General features: G+C 46.8%; 1 protein-coding gene across 5 annotated transcripts in view; it reads left to right on the top strand.

Annotated features, from left to right (window-relative positions):
• Positions 1-3,190: 3,190 nt before the first annotated feature.
• LOC144608978 (retinaldehyde-binding protein 1-like) overlaps positions 3,191-26,152 on the top strand; it is a 51,442-nt gene continuing 28,480 nt past the window's right edge. For 2 of the 5 annotated variants that reach the window (XM_078427265.1, XM_078427260.1), the window contains exons 1-3: positions 3,206-3,358; positions 22,244-22,289; positions 23,800-23,931. In XM_078427265.1, the coding sequence (XP_078283391.1) occupies positions 22,278-22,289; positions 23,800-23,931 (144 nt within the window). In that variant the 5' untranslated portion in view covers positions 3,206-3,358; positions 22,244-22,277. Of the gene's footprint in view, positions 3,359-22,243; positions 22,290-23,799; positions 23,932-26,152 lie in introns of all 5 variants that reach the window. The other 3 variants (XM_078427261.1, XM_078427262.1, XM_078427264.1) reach the window with 3 other exon arrangements.

Genomic DNA, 26,152 nt, shown 5'->3' with positions numbered 1-26,152 from the left:
CAATGGACCATTGTGGGCTCCATTGTTCCTTGATCCTCGTTGCTGGCTTTGATTTGGCCGTTTGCACATGTCTGCATCCATTTTTTTCTATGTTCCATTTCACATCTCTCCTTTCCCTCTCCCCTGACTCTCAGTCTGAAGAAGGGTCTCGACCCGAAACGTCACCTATTCCTTCTCTCTGGAGTTGCTGCCTGACCCGTACAGTTACCCCGGCTTTTTTGTGCGTAAGCGTCTGCAGTTGCTTCCTCCGCGTTGTTCCTGTGGCGGGTATAACTTTATAAAATTGTCCTGTGAGAACTCAGCCAGGCGGGAGGAGAGAGAGTTTGTGAGGAGGAACGATGACTAAATCAGGACGTGAAGAGAAGAATATTTCATCCAGTATGAAACAGGCACTGGGTTGGTTGCCACTTGAAGCGAACCATTACAGCTTAAACATTGTAAACATCACCAAAAAGCAGCTAGTGTGGACTGTAGAGAAAGCGGTGGGGCGGTTGGATTATTGTGATTTTAGTTTAGAGATACAGCGCGGAAACAGGCCCTTCAGCCCACCGGATCCACGCCGACCAGCGATCCCCGCACACGAACACTATCCTACACCCACTAAGGACAATTTTTACATTTATCAAGCCAATTAACCTACAAACCTGTACGTCTTTGGAGTGTGGGAGGAAACCGAAGATCTTGGAGAAAACCCATGCAGGTCATGGGGAGAACATACAAACTCCGTACAGACAGCGCCCATAGTCGGGATCGAACCCGGGGCTCAGGCGCTGTAAGGCAGCAACTCTACCGCTGTGCCACCATTTTGTTATATGACTACTCCTACCATAGGGTCATACAATCGTGCAGCATTTAAACAGGCCCTATGACCCAACTTGCCCATGCCGACCATCATGCCCCATCTACGCTAGTGCCACTTGCCTGAATTTGGCCCAGATCATCTAAACCTCTCCTATCCATGTACCCATCTAGATGTCTTTTAATGTGTCTGAAGTGTGAAGACCAAATATGTCTGAAGAAGGGTTCCGACCCGATCCGTCACCTGTTCCTTTTCTCCAGAGACGATGCCCGACCCGCTGAGATGCTCCAGCATTTTCTGTCTATCTTCGGTATGAACCAGAATCTGCAGTTCCTTACTGCCCAAATGTCTTTAAAACCAACTACCTGCCTCAACTACCTCCTCCAGCAGCTCGTTCCATACTGACCACCATCTGCGTGAGAAAGCTGCCCCTCAGCTTCCTATTAAATTGTGCCTTTCTCACCTTTAGCCAAAGTCCTCTGGTTCCTGATTCCCCCTACCTTGGGTAAAAGACTCAGTGCATTCACCTTATCTATTCCCCTCATGATTTTATATACCTCTATACGATCATCCCTTGGCCTCCTGCACTCCAGGGAATAAAGTCTTAGCCTGCCCAATCTTCCCCTGTAGCTCAGGCCCTCAAGACCTGGCAACGTCCTTGTAAATCTTCTCTGCCCTCATTGCAGCTTAATGACATTGGTCCCACCCGGACTTGCACTTATTTCTCCTCTTCCCCTTCCCCTTCCACCTACATTCCTTCCTCTAGCTTCACAATTTTCAATTCTTGAATCTTTTTCTCTCACACCTTCTGCCTTTTCACCTCTCGCCTTTCTCTAACCATCCGCCTATCAAGAACCCCCTCACCTCTATCAACCATTGCCCGCCAGGCTTTGTCTGCCCCTCTTCTCCTCCAGCTTTTTTACCCGCCCCCCCATCCCACCCCCCATCCCCCACCCCCCACCCCACACCCTCCACCCCCACCCCACACCCCCCACCCCCACCCCAAACCCTCCCTCCACAAATAGAATGGAGAATGGTCCTTACCCAAAATGTCACCTGTTCATGTTCGCCAGAGATGGTGCCAGACCCGCTGAGTTACTCCAGCACTCTGTGTCTTTTATTTGTAAACCAGCATCTGCAGTTCCTTGCGTTAAAGCACCTGATATAAAATCCCACCCGGATAGCAACACCTCCAGCAACGCAAGAAAGGTTAATAAGGTTTAGGAGCAGGGAGGTTATGCTGCAGTTGTACAGGGCCTTGGTGAGACCGCACCTGGAGTATTGTGTGCAGTTTTGGTCTCCTAACCTGAGGAAAGACGTTCTTGCCTTAGAGGGAGTACAGAGAAGGTTCACCAGATTGATCCCTGGGATGGCGGGACTTACATATGAGGAAAGACTGGATAGACTGGGCTTGTACTCGCTGGAATTTAGAAGACTGAGGGGGGATCTTATAGAAACATATAAAATTCTTAAGGGGTTGGAGAGGCTAGATGCGGGAAGATTATTCCCGATGTTGGGGGAGTCCAGAACCAGGGGTCACAGCTTAAGGATAAGGGGGAAGTCTTTTAGGACCGAGATGAGAAAACATTTCTTCACACAGAGAGTGGTGAGTCTGTGGAATTCTCTGCCACAGAAGGTAGTTGAGGCCAGTTCATTGGCTATATTTAAGAGGGAGTTAGATGTGGCCCTTTTTTCTAAAGGGATCAGGGGGTATGGAGAGAAGGCAGGTACAGGCTACTGAGCTGGATGAACAGCCATGATCATATTGAATGGCGGTGCAGGCTCGAAGGGCCGAATGGCCTACTCCTGCACCAATTTTCTATGTTTCTATAATGAGCATTGTTGAACGGTTTCGAGTTATGTAGCTGAAAATAATTTATTACAAACAATTGGAATGTGTAAAATGTGTTTTGGTGTTCCTTTCCGCGGGGATTTATGCTGGGAATTGACGGATATGGATCACGTGTAGGCGGAAGAGATTCGTTTAACTTGGCATCATGTTCAGCACGGACATTGTGGGGCGAAGGGCCTGTTCTTGTGCTGTACTGTTCTATGGTCTAAGTGAGTGAGTTTTAGTGATGAGGCTCGGCGTCCATTGCAGGTTGATCAGGATTCTGTCAGTCTTGCCTTGTTTATTCCCATTGCTGGCTATACTTGACCGTCAAACTGCACTTGCTAATAAGGTCTGGAAGAGCTTCCCCTGTCCCCTGTCCCCTGTCCCCTGTACCACCCCCTCCCTCCCCCCTCCGCCCTCCAACTGCATTTTGCAAATGGAAGCCTCGTCATTCTAAGCAGGCTTAATTAATTAAAAGTTGCTTTGAGTGATGCCTTGTGACAATCTAATCCACATCAACTGACCATACAAAGCTTTCTTCCAGAGACTGCGGCTTCTCAGTTGTAGGGACCTCCCGGGAGAAGCCAGTGTTCCTGGACCCAGCGAGCTTCCAAACCGCTCTCTGCCATCGCCTGGTGAGTCACAATCATTGCCAGCCAGCGAACAGTGTCGGGGTCGGTCTCTCAGCTTCATCGCACAGAGTCTGGACACACCTTCACGGCAAGGTAAGGCAGCCTGTCGCCGAGCCCAGGGAGAATAGACGCCACACACGGGAGTGAACAATTAGAGATTGCGTTAACGACACGATAATGGTGGAGGATTTAAACTTAAAATATTTGCGGTTTTCTAATAATCGGAAATATCAAGACAAAAATGTCACCAAAGTTGCGATTCTCAGCCCCAAAAAAGCTTAAATGTTAAGGTAAAAATATTAATCTGTCAAATTCTATCTAATTCTGTTCAAATACTTGCGAGAACACAGCACCAAATTTCTCATGCCCATACAGCTGCTGTTTATTCCCAATGCTGAACCAGCTAAGGCTCAATTCTCCACTGTTTAACTGCTTTACTTTCTCCACCCTTTTTGCTGCCCATTTCTTCAATGGTTCGAACAGTTGTTTGCGCTGTTATTCTATCTTGGCTTCAACAGTACATGTCCGTGTATATCTGCACCTTCCCCCAGGGTCTCCCATGAAGGTTTACGAGGAAAAGCTTTCTGTATACTTTCAGCATCACACAATGAAGCAAATTTCAACCCGTCTTTGCTTAAAACTGTAATTTTGACTGGCGCTAATTGATCTGTGGGACAGTGATGATTAATTCTATGGGATTAATAATCTATATACTAAAACTCTCGTTTGTTATCTTGTTTGTGACTGAACTTCAGCCAAAACGGTACACGGTAGCGCGACAATTCTAGGCCCACCTTACTCACCATTGTCACTTTAGTGATAATGCAAGTAGTTTTATTGAAATCGGTGTTATATTTTTTAAGTTATTCACATTTTAAAGTTTAAAAGGAGGGGAGGGGGAGGGGAGGAGGGATGGAGGGGGGGGGGGAGGGGGAGGGGAGTGGGGGAGAAGGGAGAGGGGGGTTGAGGAGAGAGGGGAGGGGGGGAGGAGAGGGTGCTGCACCAATGCAGGAGAGGTTTGGGCCCAACGGGTCAACTTGGTCTAGTATTTCTTTAAATCTTCGGCCGTGTGCTATTTATGTGTATGCGTATACTATTTATCCTGACTGGTTTGCACGCAAAAAAAGCTTTTCACTGTACCTCGGTACACATGACAATAAACTAAACCGAACTGATGCAAACTCAACAATTATCAAAAGGAGTGGGATGTATTGTGTGAATAATAAAGTGAGATTGCTATCTTTCCTGATATAATGTCTGAGAGAACAGTCCTCAGAACTTGTCTCAATGACTGAAGTGCCTGGCAGATTATAATCCCATTCCATCGCTCGATCTGTACATATCGTTGGTCATGAACGACTGCTGATTAAACATAGTTTTTAATACGATCCAGGTCTGGATTGATCAGATTACTATTGACTCCATCTACACTTCACGCTGCCTCGAAAAAGCAGCCAACAAAATCAAAGACTTATCCCATGCCAGTGATTTCTTCGTATCCCTTCGTATCTGTAAACTGATGTGTCTCTGCACCTCCAAGTGGCAGAATTATTCATGCCTGAATTCACTACCTGATGATCAAGGGAACTGCTCCTTTTTGAAAAAGACCCCTCATCGCCTCAGGTATCCAAATCCACTTTGCAACCAATGAAGAGCTTTTGAAGCATCATCACAACTGTAAAGTCGGAAACAAAGACCCACACTCAACAACGTAACAATGATCTTCTTTGGTTCAATGTTGACTGGGGATTAAAGGTTGGCCACAATAGTAATGTGGGATCTTTTACATCCGATTAAGAATTTAGACTGGTCTTCTTTTCGACGTCTGATCAGAACCGTTCTGCACGGTGGCGCAGCGGTAGAGTTTCTGCCTTACAGCGAATGCAGCGCCGGAGACTCAGGTTCGATCCTGACTACGGGCGCCATCTGTACGGAGTTTGTACGTTCTCCCCGTGACCTGCGTGGGTTTTCTCCGAGATCTTCGGTTTCTTCCCACACTCCAAAGACATGCAGGTATGTAGGTTAATTGGCTGGGCAAATGTTTTTTTTTAAATTGTCCCTAGGGTGTTTAGGAATGTGCGGGGATCGCTGGGCGGTGCGGACCCGGTGGGCCGAAGGGCCAGTTTCCACACTGTATCTCTAAATCTAAAAAATCTAAAATCTAAAAGAGGGCATCCCCTTGGTTGTATCACTACCTGCGATGTGTTGGCTTGAATTGAATTACATACGTTATTGTCACATATGACAAGTCACAGTGAAATTCTTTGCTTGCTTACCCAAGGTATGCAAATAGTCACCAGGTAAAGGGCACTTGGTTTGTTGGTTGCTTTCTCACTGAGACTGTTGTAGGTGCAATGGTCTTTCACCAGGGCTGGACCTTCAGTGCAGCATTGAGATAGTGGGGCACCATCAGACATGTGACCCATTAAATTAACGTGTTCAGGAGGATGTGAGCAAACCCATGTAATTCCTATAGATCCAGCAAAGACAAGAGCACATTGGTTTCAGGTGAGGGGGAAAAGATTTGATAGAAACGTGAGGGGTGACTTTTTCACACAAAGGGTGGTGGGTGTACGGAACGAGCTGCTGGAGGAGGTAGTTGAAGCATGTACTATTGCAATGTTTAAGAAAGGTTTAGACAGGTACATGGATAAGGCAGGTTTAGATGGATATGGGCTAAACACAGGCAGGTAGGACTAGTGAAGAACGGACATCTTGGTTGGCATAGGCAAGTTGGGCCAAAGGGCCTGTTTCCATGCAGTATGACTCCATGAATCAATGGAACATAGAACATTGAAACATAGCAAATAGTGCAGGAGTAGGCCATTCGGCCCTTTGAGCCAGCACCGCCATTCAATATGATCATGGCTGATCATTCAAAATCAGTGCCCCGTTCCTGCTTTCTGTACGGAGTTTGTACGTTCTCCCCGTGACCTGCGTGGGTTTTCTCCGAGATCTTCGGTTTCCTCCCACACTCCAAAGATGTACAGGTTTGTAGGTTAATTGGCTGGGCAAATGTAAAAATTGTCCCCAGTGAGAGTAGGATAGTGTTAATGTGCGGGGCTCGCTGGGCTGCACGGACCCGGTGGGCCGAAGGGCCTGTTTCTGCGCTGTATCACTAAATCTAAATCTAAATCTAAATACACACGAGGGACAATTTTGCAGTTATACCAAGCCAATCAACCTACAAACCTGTCCGTCTTTGGAGTGTGGGAGGAAACCGAAGATCCCGGAGAAAACTTACGCAGGTTACAGGGAGAACCTTTAAGATAGTGAAGATGGTTGTGAAAGATTGCAGCAGGATCTGGATCAATTGGCCAGGTGGGCTGAGGAATGGTTGATGGAATTAAATACAGAGAAGTGTGAGGTGTTGCATTTTGGGACGTCTAACAAGGGCAGGACCTACCCATTGAATGGTGGGCTTCTGGGGAGTGTTGTAGAGCAGAGGAATCTAGGATGCAGGTGCATGTTTCCTTGAAGGTGGACTCGCAGATAGATAAGGTGGTCAAAAAGGCTTTTGGCACATTGGCCTTCATCAGTCAGAGTACGGAGTATAGAAATTGGGAGGTCATGTTGCAGTTGTATAAGACGTTGGTGAGACCACATTTAGAGTATTGTGTTCAGTTCTGGGCACCATGTTATAGGAAAGATATTGTCAAGCTTGAAAGGGTTCAGAGAAGATTTACGAGGCTGTTGTCAGGACTGGAGGGTGTGAGCTATAGTCAAGTCAAGTCAATTTTATTTGTATAGCACATTTAAAAACAACCCACGTTGACCAAAGTGCTGTACATCTGATTAGGTACTAAGGAAAAAAAAATGAAATATACAGTAGCACGCAAACAGTTCACAGCGCCTCCTCAATGAGCCTCAAACGCTAGGGAGTAGAAATAGGTTTTGAGCCTGGACTTAAAGGAGTCGATGGAGGGGGCAGTTCTGATGGGGAGAGGGATGCTGTTCCACAGTCTAGGAGCTGCAACCGCAAAAGCGCGGTCACCCCTGAGCTTAAGCCTAGACTGCGGGATAGTGAGTAGCCCCAAGTCGGCCGACCTGAGGGACCTGGAGTTAGAGAGGGGGGTTAGAAGATTTTTGATGTGGGGGGGAATGTCCATTTAGGGCTTTATACGTGAATAGGAGGAGCTTGAAGTTGATTCTGTACCGTACAGGGAGCCAGTGGAGAGAGGCCAGAATCGGGGTGATGTGGTCCCTTTTACAGGTACCCGTCAGGAGTCTCGCTGCGGCGTTTTGGACAAGTTGCAGGCGGGACAGGGAAGATTGGCTGATCCCAGTGTATAGGGAGTTGCAGTAGTCTAGGCGGGAGGAAATGAAAGCGTGAATGATTTTTTCTGTGTCGTCGAATTGGAGGAAAGGTTTGATTTTAGCTATGGTTCGAAGTTGGAAGAAGCTGGCTTTTACCACAGCGTTGACTTGCTTATCAAATTTTAATGCAGAGTCAAATATCATGCCGAGGTTTTTGACATGCGGTTTGACTAGGCAGGATAGACTTCCAAGACTGCCTGTTATCGATTTGATGGAGTCGGGGAGGCCGAATAGGATGACCTCAGACTTGCTCTCATTTAATTGGAGGAAGTTCTGTGCCATCCAACATTTTATGTCCTCAAGGCAGTGTAAGAGGCTGTTTAAATTTGACTGGTTGTTGGGTTTCAGGGGGAGGTAAAGCTGAGTGTCATCGGCATAGCAGTGGAATGAAATGACGTAGGGGGAGGTTGAGTTGGCTGGGTCTCTATTCCATGGAGCACAGGGGGATGAGGGGTGATCTTAAAGAGGTGTATAAAATCATGAGAGGAATAGATCAGGTAGATGCACAGACTCTCTTGCCCAGAGTAGGGGAATCGAGGACCAGAGGATATAGGTTCAAGGTGAAGATTTAATAGGAATCTGAGGGGTGACTTTTTTCACACAAAGGGTGGTGGGTGTATGGAACAAGCTGCCAGAGGAGGTAGTTGAGGCCGGGACTATCCCAACGTTTAAGAAACAGTTAGACAGGTACATGGATAGGACAGGTTTGGAGGGATATGGACCAAGCGCAGGCGGGTGGGACTAGTGTAGCTGGGACATGTTGACCGGTGTGGGCAAGTTGGGCCGAAGGGCCTGTTTCAACACTGTATCACTCTATGACTCTACAACTCTAATGTACAAACTCCATACAGACAGCACCCGAAGTCAGGAGCGTTTGAAGTCTCTGGGCCTGTACACCCTGGAGGGTGGAAGGATGGATCGACCCTGGGTCTCTGGCGCCGTAAGGCAGCAACTCTACCGCCGCTCCACCGTGCTGCATTTTTGCCACAGTAAACACTATATCCTTGGAAGTGTTTCTTGTTAATGTGGAATTGGCCACTAAGGAAAGAAGAGCATTAAGAGAATGAAGGTCAGACAGAGGAGTAGTGTAAGAAAATAACTGCAGATGCTGGTACAAATCGAAGGTATTTATTCACAAAATGCTGGAGTAACTCAGCTGCCTGACCTGCTGAGTTACTCCAGCATTTTGTCAATAAAAGACAGAGGAGTAGGATAACCCAAGGTTTATTGTACAATGAAAAACACTGGGATAGACTTACCTGACTAAATGGTATTTTTTTGTAGACAACACAACAGTAGAATGCTGCTTTACCCCCCCCCCCCCTCCCCCCCCCCTCCTCAGTGCCCCAGTACAATAGCGAATACAGTATAATTATTTGAATACACTGGCTTGTCTTGCTTTAATACACTTGACATCGCCTTACATTGGCTGGTAGCCTTACGAAGGCAGCACGCACAGTGGTGCAGCAGCAGAGTTGAGGGCCTGAGCTACAGGTAGAGGTTCGACAGGCTAGGACTTTATTCCTTTGAGTGCAGGAATATGAGGAGGGGGATTTTTGATTTTTGATCTGGAGATATTAATTTAAAATCTACCTTATAGTAGTTATGGAACTTTATGTCAAGAAATTAAATTAATCTGGAATTAAAATAAAAGCTAGTATCTATGAGTTGTATTCCACAGTCACTGCCTGTAGTTTTTCAGTCAGAGGGTTGTAAATCTGTGGAATTCTCTGCCTCAGAAGGCAGTGGAGGACAATTCTCTGAATGCATTCAAGAGAGAGTTAGATACAGCTCTTAAGGATAGCGGAGTCAGGGGGTATGGGGAGAAGGCAGGAACGGGGTACTGATTGAGAATGATCAGCCATGATCACATTGAATGGCGGTGCTGGCTCGAAGGGCGAATGGCCTCCTCCTGCACCTATTGTCTATTGTCTATTGTCTATGGCACGGTTAGCTCTGGTATCCTAGGCTGTGGTAAACTATTGCCTGAGGTAGGACTGTTGTTACCCTGTCTCAACTGTGTGGCCGCTTCCTTTCATCACCAGTTTAGTTTATTGTCATGTGTACTGAGGTACAGTGAAAAGCTTTTGTTGTGTGCCAAATAAGGGATTCTGTGTAAAATTGGAAATGATTATCTGCATTGAATGTGTAACCTCCGGAAATGGCGGATGGAGTTGTTGAAAAGAAGATGTTTTGTAAATATTTATTACTTGAATAAAGTATTTTTTAATATATTTTAAAAAAAATTAGCCAGCGGAAAGACAATACATTTGAGCCATTCACAGTGGACTGATACATGATGAAGCGAATAACATTTAGTGCGAGGTAAAGCCTGTAAAGGCCGATCAAAGATAGTCCGAGGGTCCCCGATTAGGTAGGTAGTTCAGGACTGCTTTGGAGTGTTGGAGGAAACCAGAGCAGCTGGAGAAAATCGATGTGGGCACAGGGGGCACGTACAAACTCCGAACAGACTGCACCTGTAGTCAGGATCGAGCCCGGCTCTCTGGCGCTGTCATTTATGAAAGGGAAAAGAGAAATGGTCCTTGTGAAGGGCAAATCATGCTTGACTAATCTTCTGGAATTTTTTTGGGATGTAACAAGTAGAACGGATAAGGGGGAGCCAGTGGATGTGATGTATCTGGACTTTCATAAAGCCTTTGACAAGGTCCCACACAAGAGATTAGTGTGCAACATTAGAGCACATGGTATTGGGGGTTGGGTATTGACATGGAGAGAGAACTGGTTGGCAGACAGGAAGCAAAGAGTAGGAATTAACGGGTCCATTTCAGAATGGCAGGCAGTGACTAGTGGGGTGCCGCAAGGCTCGGTGCTGGGACCAGTTATTTACAATATATACTGTATTAACGATTTAGACGAGGGAATTAAATGTGACATCTCCAAGTTTGTGGATCACACAAAGCTGGGTGGCAGTGTGAGCTGCGAGGAGGATGCTATGAGGCTGCAGGGTGTCTTGGATAGGTTGGTTGAGTGGGCAGATGCCTAGCAGATGCAGTATATTGTGGATAAATGTGAGTTTATCCACTTTGGTGGCAAGAACAGGAAGGCAGATTATTTTCTGAATGGTGTCAGATTAGGAAAACGGGAGGTGCAACGAGACCTGGGTGTGCTTGTACATCAGTCACTGAAAGTAAGCATGCAAGTACAGCAGGCAGTGAAGAAAGCCAATGGCATGTTGGCCTTCATTGCGAGAGTATTTCAATTTAGGAGCAAGGAGGTCCTACTGCAGTTGTACAGGGTCCTGGTGAGACCGCACCTGGAGTATTGTGTGCAAATTTTGGTCTCCTAATTTGAGGAAGGACATTATTGTTATTGAGGGAGTGCAGTGTAGGTTCACCAGGTTAATTCCCGGGATGGCGGGACTGACATATACTGAAAGAATGAAGCGATTGGGCTTGTATTCACTGGAATTTAGGATGAGAGGGGATCTTATAGAAACATATAAAATTCTTAAAGGATTGGACAGGCTATATACAGGAAAAATGTTCCCGATGTTGGGGGAGTCCAGAACCAGGGGTCACAGTTTAAGAATAAGGGGTAGGCCATTTATAACACATATAACATATAACACATATAACAACTACAGCATGGAAACAGGCCTGTCCGGCCCTACCAGTCCACGCCGACCATTCTCCCTGACCTAGTCTCATCTACCTGCACTCAGACCATAACCCTCCAATCCCCTCCTATCCATATACCTATCCAATTTACTCTTAAATAATAAAATCGAGCCAGCCTCCACCACTTCCACCGGAAGCCCATTCCATACAGCCACAACCCTCTGAGTAAAGAAGTTCCCCCTCATGTTACCCCTAAACCTTTGTCCCTCAATTCTGAAGCTATGTCCCCTTGTTGGAATCTTCCCCACTCTCAAAGGGAAAAGCCTACCCACGTCAACTCTGTCCGTCCCTCTCAAAATTTTAAAAACCTCTATCAAGTCCCCCCTCAACCTTCTACGCTCCAAAGAATAAAGACCCAACCTGTTCAACCTCTCTCTGTAGCCTAAGTGCTGAAACCCAGGCAACATTCTAGTAAATCTCCTCTGTACCCTCTCCATTTTGTCGACATCCTTCCTATAATTTGGCGACCAGAACTGCACACCATACTCCAGATTTGGCCTCACCAATGCCCTGTACAATTTCAACATTACATCCCAACTTCTATACTCGATGCTCTGATTTATAAAGGCAAGCATACCAAACGCCTTCTTCACCACCCTATCCACATGAGATTCCACCTTCAGGGAACAATGCACAGTTATTCCCAGATCCCTCTGTTCCACTGCATTCCTCAATTGCCTACCATTTACCATGTACGTCCTATTTTGATTTGTCCTACCAAAATGCAGCACCTCACACTTATCAGCATTAAACTCCATCTGCCATCTTTCAGCCCACCCTTCCAAAAGGCCCAAGTCTCTCTGTAGACTTTGAAAATCTACCTCACTATCAACTACTCCACCTATCTTCGTATCATCTGCATATTTACTAATCCAATTTGCCACACCATCATCCAGATCATTAATGTAAATGACAAACAACAGTGGACCCAACACAGATCCTTGGGGCACTCCACTAGACACTGGCCTCCAACCTGACATACAATTGTCAACCGTTACCCTCTGGTATCTCCCATTCAGCCATTGTTGAATCCATCTTGCAACCTCACTATTAATACCCAACGATTTAACCTTCTTAATCAACCTTCCATGTGGAACCTTGTCAAATGCCTTACTGAAGTCCATATAGACAACATCCACAGCCTTGCCCTTATCAATTTCCCTGGTAACCTCTTCAAAAAATTCAAGAAGATTAGTCAAACATGACCTTCCAGGCACAAATCCATGTTGACTGTTTCTAATCAGGCCTTGATTATCCAAATAATTATATATATTGTCCCTAAGTATCTTTTCCATTAATTTTCCCACCACAGACGTCAAACTAATAGGTCTATAATTGCTAGGTTTACTTTTAGAACCTTTTTTAAACAAAGGCACAACATGCGCAATGCGCCAATCTTCCGGCACCATCCCTGTTTCTAATGACGTTTGAAATATTTCCGTCATTTAGGACTAAGATGAGGAAAAACTTTTTCACCCAGAGAGTTGTGAATTTGTGGAATTCTCTGCCACAGTAGGCAGTGGGGGCCAATTCACTGGATCTAGTCAAGAGGGAGTTAGATTTACCTCTTAGGGCTAATGGAATCAAGGAATATGGGGAAAAGTAGGAACAGGGTACTGATTTTGGATGATCAGCCATGATCATATGGAATGGCGGGGCTGGCTCGAAGGGCCGAATGGCCTCCTCCTGCACCTATTTTCAATGTTTCTATGTTTCAGACTCGGGTTACGACCTGAAACGTCACCTATTCCTTTTCTCCAGAGATGTGCCTGACTGAGTTACCCCAGAATTTTGTGTCTATCATCCGTATTTACCAGCATCTGCAGTTCCATCCTACACATTCTCCAGAAATGCTGCCTGACCTGCTGAGTTACTCAAGCACTATGCGTCTCTTAATGTAAATCAGTTTCTCTAGTCCGTATCTTCTATTTAGTTTAGTTTAGAGATATAGCGCAGTTGCAGGCTCCCATACTCAAATCCTCTCGCTATGAAGGCTAACATGCTCTTTGGTCTGTTCACTGCTTGCAGTACCTGCTTGCTTGCACTCAGTGACTGATGTACAGCGAAAACACAGGTCTCGTTGCACCTCCCCCTTTCCTAATCTGATACCATTCAGATAATAATCTGCCTTGTTGTTATATAAGAAAATAACTGCAGATGCTGGTACAAATCGAAGGTATTTCTTCACAAAATGCTGGAGTAACTCAGCAGGTCAGGCAGCATCTCGGGAGAGAAGGAATGGGTGACGTTTCGGGTCGAGACCCTTCTTCAGACTGATGTCAGGGGGGCGGGACAAAGGAAGGATATAGGTGGAGACAGGAAGATAGAGGGAGATCTGGGAAGGAGGAGGGGGACAGAGGAACTATCTAAAGTTGGAGAGGTCGATGTTCATACCACTGGGCTGCAAGCTGCCCAGGCGAAATATGAGGTGCTGTTCCTCCAATTTCCAGTGGGCCTCACTATGGCACTGGAGGAGGCCCATGACAGAAAGGTCAGACTGGGAATGGGAGGGGGAGTTGAAGTGCTGAAGGGGGAGTTGTTTTTATAGTCAAAGAGTCAATCAGTGCTGAGGAAACAGTTCCCGTTATCACCCTGCACCATGTGGAATCATGCTGTGAATTAATCAGCTGATGCCATTTTGCATGGACTGTAAAATGCTTTGGGTTAGTTTGAGGTTGTGATCAGTACTTTCTTTCGCCAAGTGTTTGTTTCACTACGCTGGTACAACAGCCTCATGCATACATCCTCGGCACGGTGGCACTGAGGTAGAGTTGCTGTCTCACAATGCCAGAGACCCAAGTTCAATCCTGAGTACGGGAGCTTTTTGTACAGAGTTTGTACGTTCTCCCCGTGACCACGTGGGTTTTCCCAGGGTGCTCCGCTTTCCTCCCACGCTCCAAAGACGTAGAGGTTTGTAGGTTAATTGGCCTTGGTAAATAACATAAATTGTACCTAGTGTTAGTGTGTGGAGATCGTTGGTCGGCGTGGACTCGATGGGCCGAAGGGCCTGTTTCCCCGCTGTATCTCTAAAACATGAAAACAAATTCATTCGACGCGAAGAATGGTGACAAGATGGAGGGGGCGAACCGTCCGCCTAGTTATGGAGCCACACTGCAAGAGAGAGACTTTCCAAAAATGTGAAGGAAAACCACATAGAAGCAAGCATTTAAAACAAGATTGAAAATAAAATTGCCTGTCATCAACTTGAAAATTGAATTAAATTCCAGTCACCGACAATATTTTCCTAATGTTTCTGACATCAGAGCAGAAGGAATGTTTCCTTTAAAGGAAAAATCAGACAATCTGCGCCATTCACTTGCCAGTAAGCTAGTGTCACTCTGTACTGATTAGTGCAGTTTGGCCTCTCTGCTCTGCAGGGTGGCGTGTTTGTACAGACTAATCGCATTTTGCAAGATTACACGGTTATCTTTACAACACTGGATGGCTTTGTGAGGCCCACAGGCTTGTCCTCTTGATTTCCACCCAATTTCCCTCTCGTGAAGGCACTGATTCTTGTTCAGGAACGGCTTCGTCACAGCAAGTGTTGAAGAGCATAAATATTCTCTGTACCACAAAATGCCGGAGAGACTCAGCGGGTCAGGCAGCATCTCAGGAGGGAAGGAATGGGTGACGTTTCGGGTCGAGACCCTTCTTCAGACTGATGTAAGGGGAGAGGGGTGGGACAAAGAAAGATTCTCTGTACCCTTTCCAACTTAACAACATCTTTCCAATAACATGGTGCCCAGAACTCTAAGCGTGGCCTCACCAACGTCTTGTAAGAGCAAGTGTTGATCCCGCTCGGTTCCATTTAGTGGTCTCATGGTGTGATACAGCGTGGAAACAAGCTCTTCAGACCAGTTTTCCCACACCGGCCAACGTGTCCCATCTACACTAGTCTCACCTGCCTGCGTTTGGCCCATATCCCTCCAAACATGTCCTATCCATGTACCTGTCTAATTGCTTCTTAAACATTGTGATAGTCCCAGCCTCAACTACCTCCATACACCCACCACCCTCTGTGTGAAAAAGCTACCCCTCAGATTCCTATTAAATCTTTCCCCCTTCACCTTAAACCTATGTGCTCTGGCTCTTGATACCCCTGCTCTGAGATACAGTGAAAAGCTTCCGTTTGCATGCCATCCAATCAGATAAGACTATAGAAAGAAGGAATTGCAGATGCTGATTTACCAAAAAAAAGACCCAAAGTGCTGGAGTAACTCAGCAGCTCAGGCAGCATCTCCAGAAAACATGGATAGGTGACATTTTGGGTGAGGACCCTTCTTCAGACTGATTGGGTTGTGAGGGGGGTGGTAGAGAGGAGGGGCAGGACAAAGCCTAGCAGCTAATAGCTTGATACAGGTGATGGTATTGGTTAGTTTCTTTTGGAGATACATCGTGGAAACAGGTGGCTTAGGCCCACTTAGGCCCAACCAACAATCTGTCCTATACCCTAGTTCGGTCCTACACTCTAGTGGCAATTTACAGAAACCAATGAACCAACAAATGTGCACGTCTTTGAAATGTGAGAGGAAGCCCCGTACTGTTGTGTTGTGTGAATATGAGGGGTGTTTCCACCAGTTTGCATGTGGCCTCACTCTGGCAATGGAGAAGGCCCAGGACAGAAAGGTCAGTGTGGGAATGGGAGGAGTCAAATGGTCAGCAACCGGGAGATCCAGTAGGCCTTGGCGGACCGAGCAAATGTTTGGTGAAAGAGTCTTCCTAGTCTATGCTTTGCCTCGCTGATGAACAGGAGGCCACATCAGGAACACCAGGTGCAGTAGATGAGGTTAGAGAACCTCTGCCTCACCTGTAAGGACTGCTGGGGCCCCTGGATGGAGGCGAGGGTGGAGGAATGTTAAGTAACTACAAACCCCTCTCCCTTCCTTCCCTCACCCCTCCCCCCCCACCTCACCCCCCTTTCTTTTCCCTCCCTCTCTCCCCATTGCCCCACCTGTACATAATGATAGGCACAAGATGATGGAGTAACTCAACGGGTCAGGCAGCATCTCGGTAGAACATGGAGAGGTGACGTTTCGGAGTTGGGTCAGGTGTGATGATACCTGACCCGCTGAGTCACTCCAGCACTTTGTGTCCTTTTTTTGTAAACAAGCATCTGCGGTTCCTTGCTTCCACAACCTCATAATGATAGTGTGATGTAACAGGGAGAGTGTTATAATGGAAACGCATAATGAGATTACAATGCATCAGGGAGGATGTTCTAACTCACTCTGGGGTAGGGCGTGTTAACCTTCATCTTCATTTCTGTTTTGGGTCCTTTATCCCAATGGCTCTTGCATGTGGAGGGATAGCCAGTGTGTTTCGAGACCCCTGCAAGTGGCAGGACCTGTCTGAAGGCAGGAAACCACCTAACGGAAGATGCATTTCTTAACTTTTCCTCACTTAAAAATGCATAATGTGGCCAACTTGTTCTAATTTGGGGAACGACTTCCACTTGAAATTGAGCAGAGTTCGTATTGGAAGTAGTGAAACTTTCTTTGCTTGGAGCAGTAACCCAGCAGTATGATTTGTGATTTCACTAACTTCAAGTAACACTTTCATCCCCTCTCTCTCCGCCCCTCCCCCACCCAAGCCCTTGTTTCAAAGTTGTCTTGTTGAGTCTCATTGTCTGTAACTCGTTTTCACCTTCACCACAGCTAACAATGGCCACTTTCCATTGTCATCGTCATTTTTTTGTATATCTTTCATTCATTTGCTCTTTCTCTCTCTCTATATCACCATCTATATCTATCGTTTCCCTTTTCCCTTAAGTTTGAAGAAGGGTCTCGACCCGAAATGTCACCTATCCGTTTTCTCCAGAGATGCTGTCTGAACTGCTGAGTTACTCCAGCTTTTTATGTCTATCTTCGGTTCAAACCAGCATCTGCAGTTCCTTCCCACACATGGTTATCTTCTTTTCCCTTTATCAAAGCTTTTATTTCCGAAACATTGTCCATTTGTTTATTTAAATTCAATGATCAAAGGGTTGATTATTCCTTTGCTGGTCGCGGGCTGCTTTGATAATGTGTAATATTATTTTGCAAATGATATATTATTTTTGACTGCTGCTGCTGTTACCACTCTCAGTTCAAGTTTCTAATTCCTGTCCACTTAGGAAGTTCTGTTGTTTGGTGATTTCTTTGAGAGCTGTCATTAATCTCTTAAAATATGGGGGACTCTTGGAGAATTCCTGATTGTCCGGAAAGGAGCATTTTTCCTGAGGAAATGGAGAGATGGAATATTCTGAGCAGATTCAGGCAGTTAACACCAAGGCAAAGTGGCACGTCATGGAGCAGAACAAAAGTTCACAGGATTGGCACAATACAGACTTGGAAGCACTTTATAACAAAGCACAGACTGATTATGCCTCCGTATCCAAAAGATCAGATAGATATCTCGGTGGCAGTAGAGTTGCCAACTGTCCTGTATTAGCCAGGACATCCCGTATATTGGGCTAAATTGGTTTGTCCCGCGTGGGACCGCCCTTGTCCCTTATTAAGCCCGGGGGGCGCTGTAGGCCCAGACACTGTAGGCCCAGACACTGTAGGCCCAGACACTGCAGGCCCAGACACTGTAGGCCCGGACGGTGCTGTCAGCCCGGACACTTTAGGCCCGGACACTGTTTTCCCAGGGGCCGCTGAAGGCCCGGAGGCCCGGGCGCCGCCTAACGGAGGTTGCCTTGCAACCCACCTCCCGGCCCAGGCTGCCGCCATTGGTGGAGCGGTAGCAAGTGGCCGCTGGCTGGGTTAAGTCACGTGGGGCACGGGGCGGTGACGTCACCTTTTGTCCCTTATTTGGGAGTGAGATAGTTGGCAACCCTAGTTGGCTGGGATGGGTTGGGCTAAAGGGCTGTATAGATTCAATAACTAATAATGACACAATCACTATGGACAACGCAAAATCAAAATGTTTACAACGATTGAAATCTGCATTGACTGAATTTAGTTTCATTTCGAGATACAACATGAAGCAAGACACTTCAGGCCCTTAGGTCTGAAGAAGGGTCTCGACCCGAAACATCACCTATTCCTTTTCTCCAGAGATGCTGTCTGACCCGCTGAGTTACTCCACCTTTAACCAATTTTGGCCCATATTTCTGGGGAAAATAATCCCAGCCATTAATGATATATGGGTCTTTCGTCCAAGGTCTTTGCGTACCATGGCATTATATTTGTGGCATCCAGCCTGCCTAAGCACCAAAGCCAACTATTATTTCCTGATGAGGTTTTCCACCAAATTGGTCTTGATTGCAAATGATCTGTTCCGGCTTCTAATAATGCTAATGGCACAAAGTGAATGTTGCTTAAAGTGTCAGAAACATCTTGTTCTTGCAGTTATCGGGAGTGCAATTCCATTCAATAAAGCAAGACTCCGACCCGAAACGTCACCTGTTCTTTTTTACCCGGAGATGCTGCCTGACCCGCTGAGTTACCTGAGTCTATCTCTGGGAGATTGATTCGGTCTGGGATCCCTGTCACCAAGCCTGAAAATCCTCCTCAAAATTAAGTGTCCAGAAGCGCCAGAACAAACACTACAAAAGGAGAGATGTTTCTCGTGCTCAGGAGATGATGTGACTAAACGTAGGAGAAAGACATGACATAATGATCACATTGAATGGCGGTACTGGCTAGAAGGGCTGAATGGCCTCCTCCTGCACCTATTGTCTATTGTTTACAACTGAAAAGGTGAGACCAGGAACCTTCTCTGCCCCGGCTACAAAGGAATGCTTGCTCTAATCAACACATCCCGCAATGCAATGTCTGTGCAGTTACTCTTACTGAAGAGACAGAGTGCTGGGGTAACTCAGCGGGCCAGGCAGCGTCTCTGGAGAACATGGATAGGTGACGTTTCACAGGGTGCTGGGGTAACTCAGCGGGCCAGGCAGCATCTCTGGAGAACATGGATAGGTGACGTTTCACAGAGTGCTGGGGTAACTCAGCGGGCCAGGCAGCGTCTCTGGAGAACATGGATAGGTGACGTTTCACAGAGTGCTGGGGTAACTCAGCGGGCCAGGCAGCGTCTCTGGAGAACATGGATAGGTGACGTTTCACAGGGTGCTGGGGTAACTCAGCGGACCAGGCAGCATCTCTGGGGAACATGGATAGGTAACGTTTCAGGTGGGGGACCCTTCTTGCTGTTCTTCAGTGTAAGTTCGAAGAAGGGTCCCAACCCGAAACATGGCCTATCCATGTTCTCCAGTGTTACTTAAAGGAAATCTGCTAGGGTGTGTTTGAACGAGGGCTATTGAATTTCACAAATTTCGTAGAGCTTTTGAAACCAGCACAAGGCAGATTACTCAGTGCAGATGAATCTGTGCAGATTTAGACTTTAGATTTTAGACTTCAGCGATAAAGTGTGGAAGCAGGCCCTTCGGCCCACTGAGTCTACGTCGACCAAAGATCACCCCGTACATTAGCACTATCCTACACACTAGGGACAATTTACAATTTACAGAAGCCATTAACCTACAAACCTGTATGTCTTTGGAGTGTGGGAGGAAACCAGAGCACCTGGAGAAAACCCACTTGTTCACAAAGAGAAAGTACTAAACTCCATACGGACAGCACTCATGGTCAGGGTTGAACCCGGGTCTCTCGGGCTGGAAGGCAGCAACTCTACCGCTGTGCCACCATGCTGCCCAGATCTGTTTCAAGGCGAACAGAAACAAAAATGTTTAAAATTCTCAGCAGGTCAGAAAGCATTTGTAGAAAGAAAAACAGAATCGATATTTTAAATTGATGATCCTGTCTGACCTGCTAAGTACTTTAAGAAGATAACTGCAGATGCTGGTACAAATCGAAGGTATTTATTCACAAAATGCTAGAGTAACTCAGCAGGTCAGGCAGCATCTCAGGAGAGAAGGAATGGGCGACGTTTCGGGCCGAGACCCTTCTTCAGACTGGTGTCAGGGGGGCGGGACAAAGGAAGGATATAGGTGGAGACAGGAAGATAGAGGGAGATCTGGGAAGGAGGAGGGGACGGGAGGGACAGAGGAATGCGCTCGGTCCGCATTAACCAAACTGATCTCCCGGTGGCCGAGCACTTCAACTCCCCCTACCATTCCCAGTCTGACCTTTCTGTCATGGGCCTCATCCAGTGCCATAGTGAGGCCCACCGCAATTTGGAGGAAGAGCATCTCATATTTCGCCTGGGCAGTTTGCAGCCCAGTGGTATGAACATCGACTTCTCCAACTTTAGATAGTTCCTCTGTCCCTCCCTTCCCCTCCTCCTTCCCAGTTCTCCCTCTATCTTCCTGTCTCCACCTATATCCTTCCTTTGTCCCACCCCCGACATCAGTCTGAAGAAGGGCCTCGACCCGAAACGTCACCCATTCCTTCTCTCCCGAGATGCTGCCTGACCTGCTGAGTTACTCCAGCATTTTGTGAATAAATACCTGCTAAGTACTTTCCTCTATTCCTGTTTTTAATTCAGATATCTGGTATCTAGTTTTCTGCCTGGTGAATTTCTTGAAGAAACACTACAGGGTTTCAGAGTCTTTTTGATCATCTTGAGAATGTGTGTGTTTTGTTGACATTGTACTCACCTGTTGACTTGAGGAATATGTTACTGCTAGATGCAATTGAGCAAAATCTTGTGTTATTCCCAACCTGGGTTCCATCTGAGGGAGTGGCACGGTGGAGCAGCGGTAGAGTTGCTGCTTTACAGCGTCAGAGACCCAGGTTCAATCCCGACTACAGGTGCTGGCTGTACGGAGTTTGTACGTTCTCCCCGTGACCTGCGCGGGATTTATTTAGGTGTTCCGGTTTCCTCCCACACTCCAGAGAACTTACATGTTTGTAGGTAAATTGGCTTTGGTAGAGTTGGTAAATTGTCCCTAGTGTGTAGATAGTGTGTTTGGAGATCGCTGGTCGGCATGGACTCAGTGGGCCAAAGGGGCAATGTTGGGACTCCCCCAACATTGGGAACATACTGTCTGATGTATCGTAAAATGCTGGAGTAACTCAGCGGGTCAGGCAGCATCTCAGGAGAGAAGGAATGGGTGACGTTTCGGGTCGAAACACTTCTTCGGACTGATGTCAGGGGAGGGGGCGGGACAAAGAAAGGATGTAGTTGGAGACAGGAAGACAGTGGGAGAAATGGGAAGGGGGAGAGGAAAGAGAGGGACAGAGGAGCTATCTAAAGTTAGAGAAGTCAATGTTCATACCGCTGGGGTATAAGCTGCCCAAGCAAAATATGAGGTGCTGTTCCTCCAATTTGCCGTGGGCCTCACTATGACAATGGAGGAGGCCCATGACATACTGTCTGATATTCCGTTGTTGAAATTAAGTGATTCACCTCCTTATCTAATCCTCTCTATTTTTACTTGGTATCTCCTTGCATTGCATGTTTTTGAACATCCATCTGTTAGGTGGTTGTAACAGGAGGAGATTAGTTTAACTAGGTATCATGATCAGCATGGAGATTGTGGCCCACGGGGCCTGTTCCTGTGCTATACTGTTCAATGTAAACTCAAGCAACCGCAGATGCTGGTTTACAAAAAGGAACACAAAGTCTGCGGAAGGGTCCCAACCCTAAACGTCGCCTATCCATGTTCTCCAGAGATGCGGCCTGCTTGGGGCGGTGCACTGGCAGAGTTGCTGCCAGAGAGCGCCAGAGATCCAGGTTCGATCCTGACTACGGGTGCTGTCTGCACGGAGTCTGGACGTTCTCCCCGTGACCGCATGGGTTTTCTCCGGGTGCTCCGGTTTCCTCCCACATTCCAAAGACGTACAGATTTGTCAATTAATTGGCTTTGCTAAAAATTGTCCCTAGTGCTAGTGTACGAGGATCGCTGGTTGGCGTGGACTCGGTGGGCTGAAGGGCCTGTTTTCATGCTGTATCTTTGAAAGATTCATTTCGATGTAAAATGAAGGCACTGTTTCTAGCTGACGGCTATCAATGGAAGAGGAAAAGCTCGGATGCAGTCTGTTCACAACCTTGGCGTGGAATAGCTTTGAGGAGCTATCTATGTTCCTATTCTTCACACCCTGCAGGTGTCTAATACTATTTATTTTATTATTTTCAGTGTTTAAAACCACTCCTGGACTTTCAGGGACAAAATGGCTGCGAATGTAAGTAGGCAACACAACGCACATAATTTTGTTTTAATATTTCATATCATTGCTTGAAAAAGTAATGGAATATGAAGGGTTTATACTGTTATCTGTCACCAGCTAACATAGTTAATTAATATAGAAAACATAGAAACATGGAAAATAGGTGTAGAAGGAGGCCATTTGGCCCTTCGAGCCAGCACCGCCATTCATTGTGATCATGGTTGATCATCCACAATCAGTAACCTGTGCCTGCCTTCTCCCCATATTCCTTGATTCCACTAGCCCCTAGAGCTCTATCCAACTCTCTTTTAAATTCATCCAATGAATTGGCCTCCACTGCCTTCTGTAGTAGAAAATTCCACAAATTCACAACTCTGGGTGAATTTTTCTTTCTCATCCCAGTTTTAAATGGCCTCCCCTTTATTCTTAGACTGAGGCCCCTGGTTCTGGACTCCCCCAACATTGGGAACATTTTTCCTGCATCATGCTTGTCCAATCCTTTTGTAATTTCACACGTTTCTATAAGATCCCCTCTCATCCTTCTAAATTCTAGTGAATACAAGCCCAGTCTTTCCAATCTTTCCTCATATGACAGTCCCGCCATCCCGGGGATTAACCTCGTGAACCTACGCTGCACTGCCTCAACAGCAAGGATGTCCTTCCTCAAATTAGGAGACCACAACTGCACACAATACTCCAGATGTGGTCTCACCAAGGCCCGGTACAATTGTTTTATCATAGATGAAAATTGCTGAAATAAAAAAATCTTTATAAAGTGTGGGCCCCTGATGAACAATTCATGTTGATGTGTGTACGTCAGACAATGACTTATCCCACCTCTGCTGACCATATCTGGTCACATTGTTTGGAGACGCAGGGAACTGCAGATGCTATTTTACAAAAAGGAATTATTCAAAGTGCTGGAGTAACTCAGCGGGTCAGGCAGCATCCGTGGAGAAGATGGACAGATGACGTTTTAGGTTGTGACTCTTCCCAAAATGTCACCTATCCATGTTGGGGAGAAATGGAGACAATGTAAATAAACCCCTCGGCCCAACTTCTCCATGCAGGCCAAGATGTCCCACTAATGCCAGTCTCACCTGCCTGCATTTTGCCCATATCCCTCTAACCCTTTCCTCTTCATGTACCTGTCCAATTGTCTGTTAAATGTTATTATTGTACCTGACCGAACTACCTCCTCTGGCAGCTCGTTCCATACACCACCACTATTTGTGTGAGAAAGTTGCCCCTCAGGTTCCTATCAAATCTTTCCCCTCTCACCTTACACCTTTGTTCACTGGTTCATGATTGCCCTACCCTAAGAAAAAGACTGTGCATTTACCCTATCTATTCTGCTCATGACTTTGTACACCTCTAGATCCCCTCTCATCCCCCACTGCTCCAGGGAACAGCCTGTTCTCCAGAGATGCTGCCTGGCCCGTTGAGTAACTCCAGCACTTTGTGCCTTCTGTTCTTGGTCACATTGTTTAGCAGCTTATAATTTCACTGTTATTTTTGTCGTTAGCAGACGGGAACGTTCCGGATGGTCTCTGAGGAGGAGCAAGCACTGCGCACTAAACTTGACCATCTCACCACCAAGGACCATGGGCCAGTGTTTGGCAGATGTGAGCAGCTGCCCCCTCACACACTACAGAAGGTCAGTGAACGCTCGCCCTGGGACACGGACACACACATACACACACACACACACACACACACACACACACACACACACACACACACACACACACACACACACACACACACACACACACACGTGCACACACACACACACACACACACACACGCGCGCGCACACACACACACACACACACACGCACACACACACACACACACACACACACACACACACGCACACACACATACACACACACACACACACACACACGCACACGCACACGCACACACACTCGCACGCACGCACGCACACGCACACACACAGACATGCACACACACACATGCACACGCACACAGGCGCACACACATACTCGCATGCACATGCACACACGCACAGGCACACACACATGCACACACGCACACACACGTACACGCACACACACACGCGCGCACACACACACACACACACACATACTCGCATGCACACACACATGCGCACACATACGCGCACACACACACGCGCACACACATATGCACACAGGCGCACACACATACTCGCATGCACATGCACACACACACAGGCACACACACACGCACACATGCACACACACACGCACACACATGCACACGCACGCACGCACGCACACCACATATACTACACGTACACCTGATATACTACATGGATGCACAATGTAAAACACTGCATATACTTCACACCCACAGCACACATATACTGCATGTACTACACACACACAAACACACACTGCGCACATACACATACTACACACACGTACACTGCATATACTATGCAGACACATACACATCTCACATACATACAAACACACATGCATATGCTCACACACATACACACACACACATACACGCTCTCACACAGACACACACACACACACACACACACACACACACACACACACACACACACACACACACACACACACACACACACACACACACACACACACACACACACACACATACCTGTCCCTAGATACATCAGGGTTAGTCAGCAGGCTGGTTAAAACATGATGTTTTTCTTTCTCAGCCAAGGCACAGACAATTTAGTTTAGGGAGACTACATTTGGGAACTAAATATTTGGCTGGAAGCAGAACACAGAGTGGTGGGGATGATGCAGTTTGATTCATGCTTGAGGAAGCAAAAGTACTTTAGGTTTATTCACGTACTTTACTGTGTTTGTCAAAGACAGCAGGTAGATTGATATAAAGACAATTATTATTTTGTTGTTTTGAATATTTTACAAAAAATCAACGCTGCCACAAATGATACTTTGCCATTTCTCTTTCATTGCCACAGGGTTACCTTTATTTTCAAGGCCAATCATTGAACAAAGGTCATTTCCTTAGGCTAGAGAAAAACAACTGATGACCTTTAAAGGTCAAGAAAATGAATGTGCCATCACAACGTAGGAAACAGCGGTGGTGTTAGCCGCTGTCTGGAACTACACGGTCAGATATCAGTGGACAAACATCCGCACTCACGCACCGCACACGCACACACTACACACACACGCACACACGCACACACGCACGCACACACACACACACGCACGCACACACACACACACACACGCACATGCACGCGCACACACGCACATGCACGCGCACACACACACGCACGCGCTCACACACACACACACACACGCACACACACACGCACATGCACACACATGCACACGCACACACACAAACACACACACACACATGCACACACACAGGCGCACACACACACATGCATGCACGCACACATACACGGGCGCACACATGCACGCACACACGCGCACACACACATGCACGCACACACACACACGCACGCACACACACAGGCGCACACACACCCACACACACACGCGCGCACACACACCCACACATGCACGCACACATGCATACACATATGCATATACACATGCATACACACAGACATATGCACACACATGCCGCACAAATGCACACGCACACACATGTACATACACACACATACACACATGCATACATGCACAAACACACACAGGCACACGTGCACACATGCGCAATGGTATAGAAGTGTGAAAACTATACCAGATTTAGGGACAGTTTCTTCCTAGCTGTCATCAGGCAACTGAACCAACAACTAGCGAGCAGTCCTGAGCTACTATCTACCTCATTGGTTCCTACCTTGGCCTTCAACGCCAGCACAGAGCAGAAGATGCAGCATGAAATGGACT

The sequence above is a fragment of the Rhinoraja longicauda genome, chromosome 33, assembly GCF_053455715.1.
Source record: "Rhinoraja longicauda isolate Sanriku21f chromosome 33, sRhiLon1.1, whole genome shotgun sequence".
NCBI classification, from domain to species: Eukaryota; Metazoa; Chordata; class Chondrichthyes; order Rajiformes; family Arhynchobatidae; genus Rhinoraja; species Rhinoraja longicauda.
Note: the sequence above shows the minus strand (reverse complement) of the source record. Positions and strands in the feature narration are given on the sequence as shown.